This window comes from Onychomys torridus, chromosome X (genome assembly GCF_903995425.1).
Source record: "Onychomys torridus chromosome X, mOncTor1.1, whole genome shotgun sequence".
Lineage (NCBI taxonomy): Eukaryota > Metazoa > Chordata > Mammalia > Rodentia > Cricetidae > Onychomys > Onychomys torridus.
In genome coordinates this window covers 118309027-118327220 of record NC_050466.1, presented here as the reverse complement: position 1 = coordinate 118327220, position 18194 = coordinate 118309027, and the positions used below count along the sequence as shown (strand labels likewise).

At 43.2% G+C, this 18194-nt stretch overlaps 2 protein-coding genes across 2 annotated transcripts in view; both read left to right on the top strand.

Annotated features, from left to right (window-relative positions):
• Positions 1-3823, top strand: part of LOC118574786 (nuclear RNA export factor 3-like) — an 82045-nt gene extending 78222 nt beyond the window's left edge. The window contains exons 10-20 of the mRNA XM_036175666.1: positions 475-511; positions 833-901; positions 972-1027; positions 1171-1278; positions 1406-1464; positions 1706-1821; positions 1924-1966; positions 2539-2611; positions 3110-3253; positions 3603-3663; positions 3770-3823. Of these exons, the coding sequence (XP_036031559.1) occupies positions 475-511; positions 833-901; positions 972-1027; positions 1171-1278; positions 1406-1464; positions 1706-1821; positions 1924-1966; positions 2539-2611; positions 3110-3253; positions 3603-3663; positions 3770-3823 (820 nt within the window). The remainder of the gene's footprint in view (positions 1-474; positions 512-832; positions 902-971; positions 1028-1170; positions 1279-1405; positions 1465-1705; positions 1822-1923; positions 1967-2538; positions 2612-3109; positions 3254-3602; positions 3664-3769) is intronic.
• Positions 3824-10220: 6397 nt separating this feature from the next.
• On the top strand, positions 10221-11952 carry LOC118574175 (protein BEX2). The gene is made up of 3 exons (XM_036174908.1): positions 10221-10379; positions 10731-10808; positions 11313-11952. Exon 3 carries the CDS (start codon positions 11318-11320, stop codon positions 11705-11707), a length of 390 nt encoding a protein of 129 aa, XP_036030801.1. The 5' UTR covers positions 10221-10379; positions 10731-10808; positions 11313-11317; the 3' UTR covers positions 11708-11952.
• Positions 11953-18194: the final 6242 nt, after the last annotated feature.

Genomic DNA, 18194 nt, shown 5'->3' with positions numbered 1-18194 from the left:
CTGAGCCATACCTCTCTTAACTCCCTGCCCCAGAATCTCTAGAATAGTGGGCACTAACAAGGTGACAGACTCCTGGGATCCCATGCCATGCCTTGCTCCCTGCAGAGCCTCCCATAGGGACTGTGAGGAGGGGAAAGGAGTGCTTGGAGCCAGGCTCCTCCAGTGTGGATTCTTGAGCCTGAAGAAAGGGATTAGAGAAGTGAATGTAGAAGCTATAGAGTAGGAAGAAGAGAGAGGTGAGGAGTGGGGAAAGACAACTCTTTTTCTTCTAGGTCACTCCCTAAGGAGGGTATTTTCACTTTCAATTGTTTTTGTATAGTTTTATCTGTGTTTCTATATTTATATGTCAACAGATGGATAAATGCATTACAATGTAACCACACATACTATCTAACATATATAAGGGGGTGCTATTCAATGTTTATATACCATATACACTGCATAATTCTTAATCAGTTTACCTTTTTTTGGTAGTTCAATTCTGGAATTGTTCCCCAAGTTATTAAGCCTGGTAAGTGTATTCCTTGATTATTGATTTCTCTAACTGGGGCTGTCACTACATCCAACCTGCTCTGAAAGCTAATAGGTCTTCCTTCTGTTAATTTTTTTAGACTTGTCCCTTCTCCTTCAAAGAGATAGGGAGAAGTGGTGCAGACTCACAGGAGAGCTTGCCAAATGGCAAGGCATGATCCTGACTGCACTTCTACCAGTGACATTTTTAGGGCCCTTCTCATACCTGACCTCTGACCTCTCCCATTCTGTAAGCCCATCCCCTTCCCTCATCAGGCAGCATCACCTGCCAGCTCTGCACTGATTTTCTTGCCTCCCACAGGATGGACAGGAATCACGTAAACCAACACTCTGTGGCCTTGAAGACCACAAGAGCTTACCAACTTGCAAGGTGAGGGGAGAGGTTTTAATTTGTGTATAAAAAAGGGTCAACACTTACATTCTGTTTGCTTTTATTTCAGGGAAGTTTCTTTGGGTCCGAGGCTGTAAAGACTCTGGTCCTACAGTTCCTGCATCAGTAAGTACCTCCAGGAACCTGACACAGGGGAGAATGGGAGAGGTGGGGCTATAGCATTATAGTTCTACTTGATGAAACTTCAGACTCCCATTTGGGGCCCAAACCAATGTGATTATCCCATCCTATCACCCCTCCCCCAACAGGTATTACTTCATCTATGACAATGGAGATCGGCAGGGACTCCTCAATGCCTACCATGCTGAGGCTTGCTTCTCTTTTACCGTGCTCTTCAGTGCCGTGGACTCATCCTCGTGAGTAGCACAATCAGCTTAAGCTCTGACCTAGAGCACTGCACCCGGCACTCCAGCAGATAGAGGCAGTCCCTTGGAATCATCACACTGACTTGACCACCACATCTGTTCCCCACTTTTCTCCTAGGAGCAGCTTGTGGGAGTACTTCAAGTATAGTAGAAATATGAAGGTTCTCAAGGATTCTTGTAAGTGTGAGGTGGATAAGACTGGGCAAGATAACGGGGGTAGAGGGCACAGTCACAGACGCCAGAGGTTAAGGCTATTGTTGCACTCTCCATTCCTGCCACACTGTCTTGACTCCAAACCAACCGCTGCTTGTTCCTAAACCCTTTAGCATGTGACTCTGACTGGCGAATGCTGTGTGAGAGTGTAAAAAGTATGTGCAACTCCAAGGACACGTATCTTTTTCTCTCTCTCCTTTTACAGATATTCGGAGGCAGCTGCTGAAGCATAAAAAATGTGACATTATTCACTTTCTTTGTACACTGCCCAAAACTCAGCATGACCTCACCTCCTTTGTGGTGGACATATGTTTCCAGACAGTAAGCACCTGCTCGTTTCATGGGCCACATCACATACTCAGAAGGCTGAGGGTGAGCAGAAAGTTATGCAGGACCTGAGCTCATGCCTTGTTTCCCTTTTAGGAAACAATGATTTGCTTCTCTGTTAGTGGATTGTTCAAGGAAGGTGAGTGTCTAGAGAATCCCCTCTTCAGACCCTATCCTGCTTCCTGCCCTGGATGTGCACCCCTGAGTATTTCCCCTGCTCCCCCCAATTGTGTGCCTTCCCTTCCTGTCCCACTTTGTGCTCTTCTGCCCACAGACCATCCTGGTCTGCCTAAGGGCTGTGCCTGTCTGCCCCACAGCTTGGGGGTGAGGGAGGACAAGGGAGCTGTGGGGTTTCTGGCTCTCATTCCACATTCTTACTCTGACATTGGGCCAGTTGCTTCACCTAGGCTTTCCCACATTTGCAAATGGTGCTAATTAAACTCCTCCTCCCCCTTAATGGGAAACAGACCAAGTGAACATTGGAAGGGATGTTTCACAGGGTCCAGCATGTGGTAGGGGGCCCATCAAGGGGAGTGGATCATTTCCATTGTCACCAGCCCTCTCCATTCCTGCCACATTCCCCTGATTTCCAAGCCAAATATTGCATGGCTCTTGGCCGCTTTTAGTTTAAGGCCCTGACTGGGGAATGCCCTGTGAGGGTCTGAAGCACTGGCATCTCTAAAAATGCATTGTTGTTTCTTGTCCTTGAAGTGGAGGGCAGCTCGTGGGGATGTGCTCATGCCTTCACTCGGACCTTCATTGCTACCTATGGCAACAGTTCAGAGTAAGTGCTGTGCTGTGGATGGGCACTCTCACCCCAGCCTCGGGCCAGCAGTGTGGCAATGCTGTGTTCCAGGTATTACCAGTATTGTGGAAGGCCAATGGGTAGATTCAAGGAATAGTCCAGTGTAGTGGTTAACAGTGTAGACTTTGGGGTCAGACTACCAGCCTCTTCCTTGCTTATTTCAGGCTTATTCTGTGAATTTAGTCATCACATTGCCCATTTGTAATTCTGTCTTCTAAAAATGTTGATTATACTGTCCACTCTTTTTAGTTGATAAAACCATTTTTGAATTAAAGTTAAACCTGCTATTCTCTTTATATAGACAGTCTCCAACAGTGTGCTCCTTCTCTGGGAGTATTGTACATAACCAGGGAAGAAAAGCAGGGCAAAGCAGGAATATGAGAACAGTCTGGTTGCTGCACAGTGAGAACATGACAATTGTTGAGAAGTATATTTTTGTCTGTTTTCCCATCCATCTCGGGAATGTTTTTCCTCCAGCCTTCATATCATCAATGACAAGCTGTTTGTGAGGAACGTCCAAGGGCTTCCCAGTGCCTCCATCCCTGTGACCACATTGCCTGCCCTCTCTCAAGATCAACAGAAGATGGTGCAGCCTGGGATGAATGCTGAGTGGTCTCAGAAGTGAGTGTTGGGTGTACACAATGATGTATTATGAGGTAGGACTAGGAGAATGAGTTCTGGAACATACAGGCTTCGCTTCTTCATTCCATTCACCATCTTACTGAACAGTTTCTTCTCCTCTCGGTAGACAGCAGGCTAACTAACCATTTTAAATGGCTATTGGATAATTCCCTGAAATCCATGGACCCTGGTCACTTAATGAGAGACCTTTGGCTTTTCAGGAATTTTCCCATATTATGGCACAAGTGTCACCTTGCTGAATATCTGGAAATACATGTTTCTGTCATGTGTTGTCAGTGTCTCTTTTCTTGTGTCTTGATGGATGCTGTCTGTTCATCTTCTATCACAGGTTCCTTAATGATGAGCAGTGGGATTACAACAAAACCATACAAAGCCTTGCTTTACTCAAGGTGAGGTTTGGTAATTGAGGCCAGGTGAGAAAGTCCAAGTGGCCTGGGAACGATGCTAGTCTCTTGGATCTGCTGATCTCCCAGTTGTGTCCCTTATTTCCTCCAGGTAAAGGACATGAGCCCAAAGGATACCTCCATACAGACAGGTCCAGGATCCTAAGAAGAGCACACCAAGAAGAAATCCCTGGATATCACCATCTTATGTGTTCCAACCTCTGTTATGCTTTTGTTCTAGTACAGTAATTTCCATTTAAATGAATTGTGATATCTAGTTCCATCCTGGAAGCCAAGGCCTAGCTTGTGAATCTAACTTCCATGTATCTAAATGACCTGTTGTTTGTGTATTTGCCACATATTTCAGGATCCCTTTTTTCTAATATTTTCTTTAATTATAAATTTTATTAATTTGTGGAGCATTTCATGTTTATGTAATATATTCTGGTTACTCTCACTCCTCACCCTGTCACATCTCCTTCCTACCCCTCCCTCTTCCCTCTTCGTCCTTGACTCACACTCATGTCTTTTGTTTTGCATTGTGCCCCTCTGAGTATAAACAGGGCCATCTATGTGGCCATGTGTTTGGAACTGTCCCTTGGCCTCACCTTTCCTCTAGAATCCATCAGTAGCCAATAGTTTGACAGAGAGGGATGGTTAGGCTCCATTCCCTGATTGACTAATGAGAGGTCTAGAGTTGTGTAGGCCCCGAGGAGGCAATCTCAGTTGCTGAAAGTTTGTGATAATTGTGTCATGCTCAGAAGATGCTGTTGATGTTGCCAGTTATGTTAAATCCCTTCAAAATACACTGGAGGCAGACCATATTATAAGAATGAGTACCTCTAAGGAAGAACTGCTATAGAGACTGAAGTCTTAGGCCCAGTCTTAGGCTGTATATTTATGCTCCTGTGGGCTCTATAGCTTCCTATGTTTAGCAGACTCTCTAACCCTGTTAAAACTGAGTACTGATGTTCTATGTGCCTAAAGTATTCATCAAGTATTTCATGCAGATAACAATATTCTTCTATTAGCCATACAAATTTATTCAAAATTATAACCAGCATAATTGGTAGGATATAACATTAAAGGACACATAAAAGCCTGTGAAGAAAAATAATTCCCGTATATGTAACTGTCATACTATAAAATCCTTGATATAAAAAGAAGTGAGGGTAAGGAAATTATGATTAACTTTGTATTTTTATTAAAAGAAATAAGCCAGGTGGCGGTGGTGCATGCCTTTAATCCCAGCACTAGGGAGGCAGAGGCAGGCAGATCTCTGTGAGTTTGAGGCCAGCGTAGTCTACAGGGTGAGTTCCAGGACAGCCTGGGCTGTTAAAGATTATTATTTTAAGAAAAAAAATGTCCTTCATTTGTCTGGTCCCAATAGAGCCAGGCAAGCCTGTGGTTTCTTACAGGGCAGCTGGCCCTAGGCGGGCGTGTAGGTAGAGAAACTGCAGGCCTGCCCAGTGCCATTAGGACCAGACAGGTAAAGGACACCTACATGCCTGCCTGGGGCCACCTACTCTGGGAAGAGAAACTGCAGTTGGGTACCATTATGCTGAACAAATATATGGTGGGGTATGGGAGAGAAAGAGAGAGGCAGAATGGTTCATGTCCTGTGGAGAGAGGCAGATTGGAAGATGGGAAGGTGGTCAGGAATGGGCTGATGTGGGAGGCCTGCTTGCCATCCGTGGTCAGGGTTACCTCTGGACCTGGGCTGCTGCCAAGGGCCATGTCTGAGTCTGTTGCCCTGCAGCAGCTAAGATTTGTGTTAATGTTCATGGCTCCTGCTGCCACACAAGGCTGTGAGGATGCTGGGATCTGAACCAACATCTGAGGCCATGTTGGTATCTAAGGGTCATGCTGCCACAGGGGCCGTCTTGATCTGGGTGGCTTGCACTACCCCCAGGGCCATGGAGACATCCAGGCCTGAACTGCAGCTGAGGGCCATGTCTAGGTCGGTGGCCCTACTGCAGCAAGGTTCTGTGTTCATGTCTGTGACTCCTATTACCACCAAAGGACATGCAAATGCCTGGAGTCTGTTGGTATTCGAGTATCATGCTGCCACTGGGGCCATACAGATTTGAGTGCCCTTCGCTGCTACCCAGGACCATGGTATCATCTGGACTCTGGCTGTGCCTGAGAGAACTTGTCTAGGTCTGTGGCCCTAGTGCAGCCAGGGTCTGTGTTAGTGACCATGGCTCCTGATACCATTGAAGGCCATGCAACTGCCTGGGTCTGGCAACCTGGGGCCATGTTGGAGTCTGGGGACCATGCTACTGATGGGCTCAGCCCATGTGGATCTGAAAGGCTTGTGCTGCCACCTGGGGCCTATGATGACATCTGGGCCCAACCTGCTGCTGATAGCCATGTCTGGGTCCTTGGTTCTAGGGTAGCTGGGGTCTGTGTTGATGTGCATTGCCCGTGTTATGACAGGGATCCATGTGAACCATGCATTGAACCATGTGGTGAAGTCTAAGGGCCATGCAGAGATGGCTGCAATACTCGCTGGCCAGATGAGAGCTGACCCTACCCCTCACCACAGGTGCCCCTAGCCTGAAGGGAAGTGTTTCCAGAGGCCCAGACTGACCAACTTGCCTACTGTCCAGGCCCACCTGCAGGGCTTTGAATGGGCACTCCCAAACATCTACCCAATCTATGACCTACCTCAGTGCATGAAGGGAATGGTCTCGTGGAACCATAGCTGCATGATCTCCATGACTCTGGGCAACAGCAAGATATCTGGGAGGAGTTTTGGTGAGGGTCCAGTATTGATGTATGCCAGAGGCCATAGGCTTTGAACATGACCAACAACACGTTATATAATGAACATTTGCAAGTGAAGCTGTTTGGGAAAAAGGGTATATACTGCATAATACACAGCAGCTCCCAAGGGTACTGACACAAATGAAGAAGCCATGAGGAGGCAGGAAAGATGAAAGAGTAAAGTGAGTTCCGTTGTTTGCTTTTTGTTTGTTTATATTTATTTGTTTTTAATTCATATTCTTATTTGTATTATTTATTACTTATTTTTCAGTTTTCCTTTGTGGGGGATGCTACAAGGGTTAAGGACAGATTTGAAGGGACTGAGAAATGAATGGGATAAGTTGCATGATGGGAAATTCCCAAAGGATCAATACAAAATTATGTTTAAAGAAAGAAAAAGGAAAACTTGTGTACATGTATAGGCATATGTATGTATCTTTATGTGGGTGTCTTTAGCTGTCTAACGTATATAAAGTATGTACTGCACACTGGGTAGTTTAAATCTACAGAAATTTATTTTCTCATAATCTGGAGGTCATAAACCCCAAACCAATGTGTTAAAAAGACCGTATACACCTTGTAAGACTTTCTTTTTTAATGTGAGGCTCTTTTAAGTATACAATTATGTTCTCTGTGAATAGGGATAATCTGACCTCTCCCTTTCTTTTTAACCCCTTATATCTTTCTCTTGCCTTCTTCCCCCAGCTAAGACTTCAAGAATTATATTGAATTAGGAGTGGAGCGAGTAGGCACCTTATATTCTTCCAAAATTTGGAGGAAATGTTCTTTTTTGCCACATTTAGTATAATGTTGGCTAAGTTATTGTAACAAATAGCCTTTATTGTTTTGATTTATGTTTTGTCTACTCCAAATTATTCCAGGATGTTTTTGTAACTTCAAGCCATCAGTGTACACTATATCACTATAACAGCTTTGGGAGACTAATACATTACTATAGAGATATATGCCTGTACATGCACATACACATGTAGTGGGTAGCCATCCCAGCATTGGCCTGGAAGTTCCAATCCCCACTGAGGCTTCGGTAATGGTCACGCCCACAAGGCGGGGCAGAGGAGGAAGCGGAAGACGAAGGATCGGGAAGAGCTCTGTCTCTTGGTTCCCGGACTCTGGAGGCAGGAGGTAGACCGAGCAGAGTTCTCCAGAGAACACCGCCGGACTGCGCTATACCCTTGCCAGACCCTGTAACCTACCCCTTCATTTGTAAGTTACCCCACAAAATAAACCTCCCTTTTAACTACGTGGAGTGGCCTTAATAATTTAACCAATATACACACTGACAATTTTTTTCTGAAAATAACAAAATTTTTCATTTCTAAATTAATAATTTAATGCCCCCATCTTTGTGTCCTCTTTTAAAAGTTTAATCGCTCACTCCAATTTGTTTGGCCATATGCTTCTCACTATAGAGGCATTCATGGAGTGTGGTTGACCTACCAGGAGCCTCACCCTTAAAGAACTCCCCCAGAAGCCATCATCCAAAGTTCCATAGTTAGCAGTGGGGGCTCAAGATCCCTTTCATGTGAATGCATTCGATCCTATTGGTTGAGAAAATTTGTATCTATGTTCATCCAGGAATTTGGCCTGTAGCTTTCTTTTTCTGTTATGTCTTTATTCAGACCTGATGTCACTGTAAGAACTGGCTTCCATTTCTGTTTTGTAGAACAGTTTGAGGAGTATTAGTATTAGTCCTTCCTTTAATGTTTCATAGAATTCATCAATCTTTCCAGTTCTGGGGTTTGCTTCGTGGAGAGACTTTCAATTACTGTATCAATTTCATTGCTTTTTGTGTCTTTTTAATTTGTTTATAACATTTTCTGGATTTAATTTCAGCAGGACATATGAGTTTAGAAATTTATTCATTGTTTTTAGGTTTCCCACCTTTTTAGGATAAAATTCTTCAAAGTATTCAATAATCTGGACTTCATTGAATTCTGTTTTAACAACTCGCCTCTCATCTCTGATTTTATTTTTTCAAGACAAGATTTCTCTGTGTAGCTTTGTGCCATTCCTTGAACTCACTTGGTAGCCCAGGCTGGCCTTGAACTCACAGAGATCCTCCTGCCTCTGCCTCCTGAGTGCTGGGATTAAAGGTGTGTGCCACCACCACCCGGCTTCTGATTTTATTTATTTGTGATTTCTCTCTGTTTTGTTAGTTTGGTTAAGATGTTGTAAGTACTGTTAATCTTGAAGAACCAACACTTTGATTGGTTGTATGTATTGTTACTTTAGTTTCTATTTCATTAATTTTTGCCTTGATCTTTATTATTTCTAGCCACATGTTACTTTTTTTTGGACAGTATCTCAGCTGACCTGGCACTTGGCTGTGTTTACCAGTCTGGCCTCAAACACAGAGATCTTCCTGCTCAGTGGTCTGGAGGTGAAGCAATTATGATAAATATCCTAGCAGTCCACACCTCCAATGCTCCATAAGAGTTAACAAACAGAACACAGACAGGATTCTACCCAAGCTGGGTGCAAAGAAGAGCAGGCAGTCTTGGGATTCCCCTTTCCCCTCACTCAACAGACACTTGTTACTTTACATGGAATCTACAAAAGTTTAGGATACCTTTGTGGTTTCCAGTATGGGCATAGACCTCTATCCTATGCTAGAAGGTAATTCACTAGGGTTTACTGCTGTGGTGTAGAATCCTGTCTGTGGAAGAGTTGGAGAAAAGAGTCCAAAGGTGATTTCTCCATGTGACTTGGAAATATACAACAGGAACCTGAACATAGGCAATTAGGGGATCTGGAATTTGGTGGTAGGGAAACCAGCACCTTCTTCGCCTCTTTTTAGAGCAGAGATGATCTATCTTATATCCCTCAACTTTCATGACTACCCTCACAGCTTTTTCCCTTTGCTTAGATACTTAAAGCCACCCACAGTAATAGCCATTAACTTTCAGCTGCTAGCAAAAGCCTTTCTACAGTTAAAAATGAAGGTAATTGTAGGATAAAACAGAACAGAATTATTTAACACTTGGTATTGGTTCCAGAAGGGAAATAGATTCTGCTTTCATAAAATTGCTATGCTCTAACAACTGAAGTTGTCTCTTAAGACGCACTTAACTGATTTTAGAAACACAGATTATGTTCAAGGAGATTCTCTGTCTTAAATTTTTTTTCCAGTGAAAAATTCAAGCAAACTAGAATGTTCTAAAAATAGTTTGTGGCAATTTAATAAATGCATTGCATCCAGCACAGGTGAACATGGGGTGTGTGTGTGTGTGTGTGTGTGTGTGTGTGTGTGTGTGTGTGTGTGTTTTACCATGCCAGTTTCAAACGTTTAGTTCAAAATAAAATTTCCTGCTTTTCAAAAATTGAGGTATGAAAATTTGTTGTTTTGAAAGAGGGTCTCATTCTGTGGCCCAAAATGACTTGAAATTTACTACGTACTCTACACTGGTCCTAACTCATGGTGAATCTCCTACTTCAGCCTCCCTAGTGCCATGATTTCAAGAATGAGGCACCAGTTGTGGCTGAGATGCATTAATGTTTAAAAAGAAAATAAAGAGAAATTAATAGAAAGAATCTATACAGATGTAAAGAATGGAGAAAGCAGAACGCCAGGGTGAGGGTGTGGTGGTGCTTATCCAAGGAGGATGGTGCCGACTCTCCCTGGTAACAGGGAAGGGAGAAGTCCAACCTCCAGGCGGTGAGGCCACTTGTGGGTACTCAGATTGGCGCGGATGTGGATGAGTGACAGGTGAGGCGTGACTACCCGTCTCGCAGCGGGGAGGTGGAGGCGGGGCCTCCTGTCGCCCTGGCCTCCTGAGCAGGGGAGCTAGCTTGGCAGTGACGCGGGGCCCTCACGTGACCCGGGGCTGCAGAGCGACGCAGCCTTGGGTGCAGTCGTCACTTGCGTCTGGTCTCCGGCTCCGCGCTTCCCTGCGCAGGGCGGGCTGGCATCGGGCCCTGGGCGAGCGGAGCAGGTAAGGGGCCCGCACGCAGCGGCCCGGAGGGCGACAGCCTCCCGGTGCGCCGGAGCGCACGGCAGGACGGTGTGGCGGCCCCGCGGCTTTCTGCACGGCGAAGAGAACCGTGGCTGCGCCCGGGGAAGGGGCGCCCCTGCTTGCGGGCGGGGATGGCGGGGGTCTCGGGGAAGGGCCGGCTGGGCCGGCTGGCAGAGGACCGTGCTAGACCTAGCCCTGGAGAGCATGGAAGGGGACGGGCTGTTGGTGACTGCGGGGGGCGGGGAAGGATGGGCAGTGGGGGTGCAGGCGGAGGAGGGGGTGCGGTACTGAGCTCCGCGCTGAGTCGCTCCCATCCCACCCTGTCTGCAGGTCTACAAGCCGAGAGTCGCGCAGCGCGTCTCGCAGCGAGAATCGAGAGGAGGACTACGAGGCGAGGGATAGGCCCAGGTGTGTATGTGTGTGTGTGTGTGTGTGTGTGCGCGCAGGTGTGTGTGTGTGTGTGTGTGTGTGTGTGTGTGTGTGTGTGTGTGTGTGTATGTGTGTGTGTGTGTGTGCGCGCGCGCGCACGTTGGCGGGGGAGGGGCTGGAGGAGCGAACGAAAGCCCTGTCTGGAACGTCAGCCCCCCTCGCATCCATTCCTTCCCACTTTCCATCCCATCCCCCTCGTTCTACCTCCCATTTCCCCCACCACCTCCCACCATCCCCATCCACCAGCACCATCCTCCATTTTGATGCCTGCAAAAGCCTTGGAGATAGATCAACGGGTAAAATGGTGGGTTGTGGGGAGAGGGGAGGGGACTGGGGGCCCCCTAGAGGGCTTGTTGGGCCTTTCAGGTAGGAAAATAAAATTTGAAAAACAAAGTAAACATATGGACACCCAAAAGAGTGAATGTTGGAAAATGGGCCTCTGTCCTCGGTGCTGAACCTTTCAACAATTCCCTTGTCTTCTAGGAGAAATGGAATCCAAAGAGGAACAAGGAGTAAAAAATCTCAACATGGAAAATGACCATCAGGAAAAGGAGGAAAAGGAAGTAAAGCCACAAGATGCTAACAAAAGGGAGCCGCCTGTGGCCCTGCCTTTGGAAACAGGCGAATACAGTGTGCCTAGAGGAAGTCGCAGACGGTTCCGTGTCAGGCAGCCCATTGTGCACTATAGATGGGACCTGATGCATAGGGTTGGAGAGCCCCAGGCAAGGATGAGGCAGGAGAACATGGAAAGGTTTGGGGAGGATGTGAGACAGCTCATGGAGAAGTTGAGGGAAAGGCAGCTGAGCCATAGTCTGAGGGCAGTTAGCACTGACCCCCCTCACCATGACCATCATGATGAGTTTTGCCTTATGCCATGAATCCTGAAGTTTTCTCTGAAGATAATGTGGGGACCCCTGCTTCTAAAACTTACATGTTTGTGATGCACTGTTGTAAAAATTTTGATGTCACTTGTTCCTCATGGGTCTCCACTTACCGCCAGCTTCTAATTGAAACTTGTGTTTTTGATTCAGTCTTAAAATTTTTTTGTTAGCAGAATTTATCTAATGCATGGAAAGATGCTCATTATATATTGTGGAGCTAATAAAGCAGATTTAAAAAGCAATCTTAGTATTTATTATTTAAAGGCTACTTATATATACCACACACAATGGGAAAGTGGGTGGAATTCAATTGTAAAAGGATTAATACCAAGATTCCTTTTTGTGAGAGTAAGGCAGCCTAACAAGAGACATTTTATTACCCTGGAGCCCCCATTTGGTTTTGGTTATACCCATCTCCCCATGCTATAACAATACACTTTGCAACTTTTTCCTTTCACCTGTGTGTGGTATACGCACCTCCCTCTCTACACAATGCACCCAGCAATCCCTGAAACCCTTCAGGCCCTCATCTGCGTGCGTCATGGTACACATACTCCCATATCTGAACAAACAATAGTGTGTTTTCCCACTTACTCCTGGTAACAATCACACTTAGATTATTTCTATTCATGTGAATTCCCAAGGTATCTGGGTGTGGTGAATAGAACGGCTGGTCCTTCTGGCTTAGACTGGTTCTGGGTACATGCACAGTAAGGCCAAATTATTTCCTGCAGTAAAATTTTAAGTATAACCCCTTATTTACCGTTGTATGCCTATGTATAACTGGGCATGCATATTATTAAAATCAGATGCATTGTGGGAAGGTACATGTGTATTAGGGAAAATGAATGTATGACTTGATCTGTCAGGCAAAGTAAGAGAATCACCCAAACAATGCTCCATAGTAAACTTCCCTTAAATCCCATAAAAGGAAGCCCTGAACTATAATGGGAACCTTTAGTGTTTTCGATCATGTGACTTGCTATTAATCCTGACAATGTATCCTTCTATAACCACACTATTGCTTTGCTTTGAACAAAATTCATCTTGCTTCTTTAGCAAATTTGTGAGCCCTTTTGGTTAAGAAATCTGGGACCTGGGAACTCTTTGCCCACATCCCAACCAGTAACAAAAAAGGTATGATCTTATATGTTTTGCCCATGTTGTAAAATATCTGTTATGAACAACTCAAAGAGAGAAAGAATTTATTTTAGTTCCTGGTTGCAAATATTTTAGCCTATCATTGTGGGGAGGCTCTTGTGTAACAGAGTAGCTCACACCACGGTGGCTGGGAGTGGGGGAAAGTGAGAGAGAATGAGCACCACTGTTTTTCTGCTTTTATTCCATCCAGACCCCAGCTAATGGGATCATGCTGTCTTCCTTAGGGGTGAGATTTTCCTGTTGTCATATTAACTTTCATAGAAACAGAGGTCTATTTTAGCAATTTTCTAGGCACTTCTCAACCCAATCAATTTGTTGTGAGAAATACAGACTGACAGACTTGGTGGTTTATTTTTCTCTGTACTTGGGGGAAAGAAATACAATACTTTCAATTGCTTTATAAAAAAAGAAAGGTCACTTAATACTCATTAGCAGAAACTGAGTATCGTAGTCACACAGATAAGCCAAGAAATTCTTCAGAAATCAAGAGTGACACTGCTTTCACACAAGTGAAGCAAGATCACGAGGGTACGGTTTACCTAGTTTTCACCCATCCTTACCTACTAGGCAAGAGCCCTACCTGCATATTATTCTCTTTAGGTGCTAAGCAGTTTCAGAGTCCAGGACACAGTAGTCTGGCATACCTCCTATGTCCTGATCAAAGATGCAATGTCTGCTGATCATGCTTTGATTTTTGCCTGACTAGAGCAAGCATGTTCAAAAGGAGAAAAATAATGATTGAGTCTGGAGCTCTGTTTTTTTTTTTTTCTTTTCTTTTTTCAATCTGAGTACAGTTCCTAGCTAGATAAATAACTTAGAATGTATAATTTCCTTTTATAGAAGAGATTGCATGCAATTTCTAAAAGGACATTGAACTTATTTAGAAATGCCTAAATGTTCTTGACAGTATGTGAATTTGTTACTGGTACAAGAAGCACTTGAAGTCTATTAAATTATTGGTTTGTACATGGATGTAAGGTTCCACTCTAGGTTCACTAAATAGGAGTCTAAGACTTTCATTTTTAACAAGCATCTTTGGTGATTCTGCTGCATATTAACATCTGAAAGATTAGTGATATGTATATACTTACTATCCCCATTCTTAAATGGGAACTATAATTAACTTCAAGTGCTTTTCAGTGGATCATACAGTGATTAAAGCAATATGCTTATTATAATCACCTACCTTTCTTAACCATCATTGCTCAAGCACTGTCTGAATAGATACAGACACGATCTTTCCACTGTAAATCTGTATTTGTGGAAATACTGTCTTAGTTGGATTTCTACCGCTGTAATAGAACACCATGACCAAACCTAACCTGGGAACAAAAGATTTTATTTCACCTTATAAATTGTAAGTCCCAAAGGAAGCCAGAGCAGGAACTCAGGGTAGGAACCTGAACGCATAAACAGATGCACAGACCATAGAAGAGTGCTGCTTACTGGCTTTCTCTATGGTTTACTCATACAGCTCTCTTATATACCCTTGACCAGAGGTAGAACCTCCCACAATGGGCTGTAAAGTGCTAAGCCTGGTCTACATCGCCATTGCAGCTTTGTAAAAGATGTTGAGGCAGAGGACTCAGATAAATCACCCTTCACTTCTGACTTAGAATCTCTAAGGGATCATAAAGTCATATTGTTTTACATGTTATGTTTGGAATTAATTAGATACAGAACAGGAAATAAAACATTATTTTCTTTTTATGTATGTGTAAATATGGGGTTGTACGTGTGTGTGTGTGTGTGTGCATGTCTCTGGAAACCAGAGGACCATCTTGAGTGTTGCTCTTTATATAATGTTTACCTTTTTATTTTTTATTTTATTTAGTTATTTTATGTGTATAGGTGTTTTGCCTGCTTGTATGTCTGTTCACTATGTCTGTGCCTGGTCCTGAAGATGGCATTGGATCCCCTGGGACTGGAATAATGACAGTTGTGAGCTGCTTGCAGGTGCTGGGAATTGAGCTCAGGTCCTCCAGAAGAGGAGCCAGTAGGCCTAACTGTTGAGCTATCTCTCCAGTTCCTATTATCTTCATTTTTAGGAGAAGGTCTCTCACTGACTTAAACTCATCGAATAGGCTAGGCGGGATGCCCGATAAGGCCCAAGGATTGACCCATCTCAACCTTCCCAGCACTAGGTGGGAAGCACTTGAAAGCACTTACATCCTGCCAAACTTCCATATTTCAAAAAACATTGGCTCTGAGAATAAAACACAGATCCCCATTATTGCAAGGCAATCTCTCCATCCAAAGCAGATTGTGGCTTATTAAAAATAAAATAAAAACTAGAAAAATATTTTTGCATATTAAAGTTAACAATTAAGTATTCAAATTCTCAATAGTCTCATAAATTTTAACCCCAAATTATATAAATTAATATAAAATAAATTATGTGTCTAAGGAATATTTTTCACCTCATCAGATTGTAAAATAGCAGGAGCAACCTATGTAAATATTTCTACAAATTCATAACTTTTTCTATAAAATAACATGTTTTAAAAAAGATGTTTCCAATTTAATATAGAACTGAAGCTACAGACTCTGAAAGTAGCAAATGCTAGGAGAAAAGCCAATGTTATATGCAACGAAAAGTAAGGATATACTGATATAACAGAGTAATAAAAAAGATTCTTTTGAGCCAGTAGGGGTGGCATATGCCTCTAATCCCAGCACTCAGGAGACAGAGCAAGACCAACATTGTCTGAGTTCAAAGCCAGACTGGTCTACAGAACAAGTTCCAGCACAGCCAAGGCTATACAGAAAAACCCTTTCTCTAAAAATCAAAAATCAAACCAACCAACCAAACAAACATTTTGCTTTATAATATATCTTATTTTGCCAAAATTTGATAAAAAAACTTATATTTAACTAGATTTCTTAAAATAGCCTTTTTATCCCTATAAGGAGAAAAGAATTGCTGGAAGGCCAGGCGGTGGTGGCACACGCCTTTAATCCCAGCACTTGGGAGACAGAGGCAGGTGGATCTCTGTGAGTTCAAGGCCAGCCTGGGCTACAGAGCGAGATCCAGGACAGAGAGAAATTCTGTCCTGGATTTCTGTTACACAGAGAAATCCTGTCTCAGAAAAAAAAGAAAGAAAAGAAAAAGAAAAGACAAAAAAAAGTTGGATATAAAATATAATATTTATATCACCATAAGAACAAGCATATAGGCAAATAGAAAGGTGTGTTTTTAAAAATATTATACTCACCTTCAGTCACACACACAAAAAAATCAAGGGGTACAAAAGCAGTAAGTAAAGAAAAAGTTTAACTATGGAGCATGGAATAAACTATTTGTAGTGTTAACCTGTCTGCACTGTGTAAATACTGTGACAGCTGACTTCATGGTAGCAATATGGTATCATTTAACAGAGAATTGAGAAGAAACGTACACAGTACACAGTTATCTATCAGGAGTACACCATCAGCTTAGCAGCCTCCCACATAAAAGTGATGAAAACAGGTCCACTACCATGTAAGGAAAGCTGAGTGATAAAGGTGAGAAAATGAAACAGCATTTGTAAAGGAGATCCAGGATAGGCATGGAAGAGAGGCGAGGGGAAACGAGATTAAGTCAGACCGGCAGACACCAGATGCATGCTGCAATGTTGGAGAAACGGCTCACAAGAAAGAGCACAGGGTACACGGACAAAGTGTGTGTGGTGGGGGGAGAGGTTACACAGACACAGCAGTCATTTGAAGGTGTGTTTGAACAAGCATAGACTTTGGAGTGAGGAGGCAAGCCATAGCTCAAATATTGACACCGCCACTTACAAGTCCTACGACTGGGAACAAAGTTGCATAACCTTCTCCTGTGGCTCCAGTTCTCTTACCTGTGAAACAGAACATGTTCATTGAGATGCATCTCATGTATCAAATTCTAGTAAATGTTAGCTCTTAATATTATAAAACATGCAGAATGAAAGCAAAAAGATTTCATTCACTAAAATGAGTAGCTTCATGTTTAAAAGTTAAGAAAATTTATGGGATTTAAAAAGTATTTATTGATCCCAGATGTAATAATTTGTCTCACAGAGTGGTGTACATTATTTGAGTCATTGATGAACTGCTTAGGAAAATTGAGATTTTTATGTCCAGTTCATGTCAATTATAATTACCAAAGTAAGGCAGTGCTTACTTCAACAAATGATTGAAATTCAGACTGATTAGGGATTCAAGATATTTCCCCCACAAGTCTACAGTGAGCATAAGCCATGTGTGGCTACTGAGAATTCAAAATGTGTATAGTAAAATTGGAGATGCACTAAAAGTGTAAAATGTACACAAAATCTCAAAGCCATTAATATCTTGTTGATAGTTTTTTATTAATTATTTGTTAAATATCATGCCATTTTGAATATTCTGTCAAAATTTATTTTTCTTTATTCTTCTCTCATACAATACATCCCAACTGCAGCCTCCCCCTCCCATCCTCTCATACCCCTCCCCCTCCCCAGATCCACTGCTCATATGTGTCCCTTCAAAAAAGAGCATGACTCCCAGTGATATCAACTAGACATGGCAGAACAAGATGCTATAAGTCTAGGCACAAACCGTCATATCAAGGTTGGACGAAGCGACCCAGTAGGGCAGGTGGTAAGGGTCCCACAAGCAGACAAAACAGTCAGAGACAACCCCATTCCCACTGGTAGGAGTCTCACAAGAACACCCAGCTGCACAACTATAACGTATATGCAGAGGACCTAGCTCAGACCCATGCAGGCTCCATGATTGCTGCTTCAGTCTAAGAGCCCCTATGAGCCCTGCTTAGTTGATTCTGTGGGCCCTGTTCTCCTCTCTATAGGTGTCCTTGACCCTTATGGTTCCTACAATCCTTTCTTTGCCTTTGGGTTCTCCTGACTTTGCCTAGTGTGCGGCTGTGGGTCTCTGCATCTGCTCCCATCAGTTGCTGGAGGGAGCCTTTCTGATGATGACTGGGCTAGGCAGTGATCTATGAATACAGCAGAATATCATTTGGAATCATTTCATTGACTTTTTTTGTCAGTTGTGTTTGGTTCTACCATAGGTCTCTGAGCCATCCAGCTTCTGATTATTAAAATTAATTTCACTTGAATACTTATACCTTTAAAATCTGTTTATACCACAAAATTCAAAATTAGACATGTGACTCAGAATATATTTCTGTTGAACAGCCATCAGCCTAAATCATTTTAAAATATACTATATTTCAAATTATTTTTTAAATTTCCCACAAGATGAATGATATATATTCATTTTAAAACACAAAATGACTTTAAGGAGAAAATAATAAAATATTAATATTAAAATCCTAAACTTTGCTAAGTATTCCAGTTTC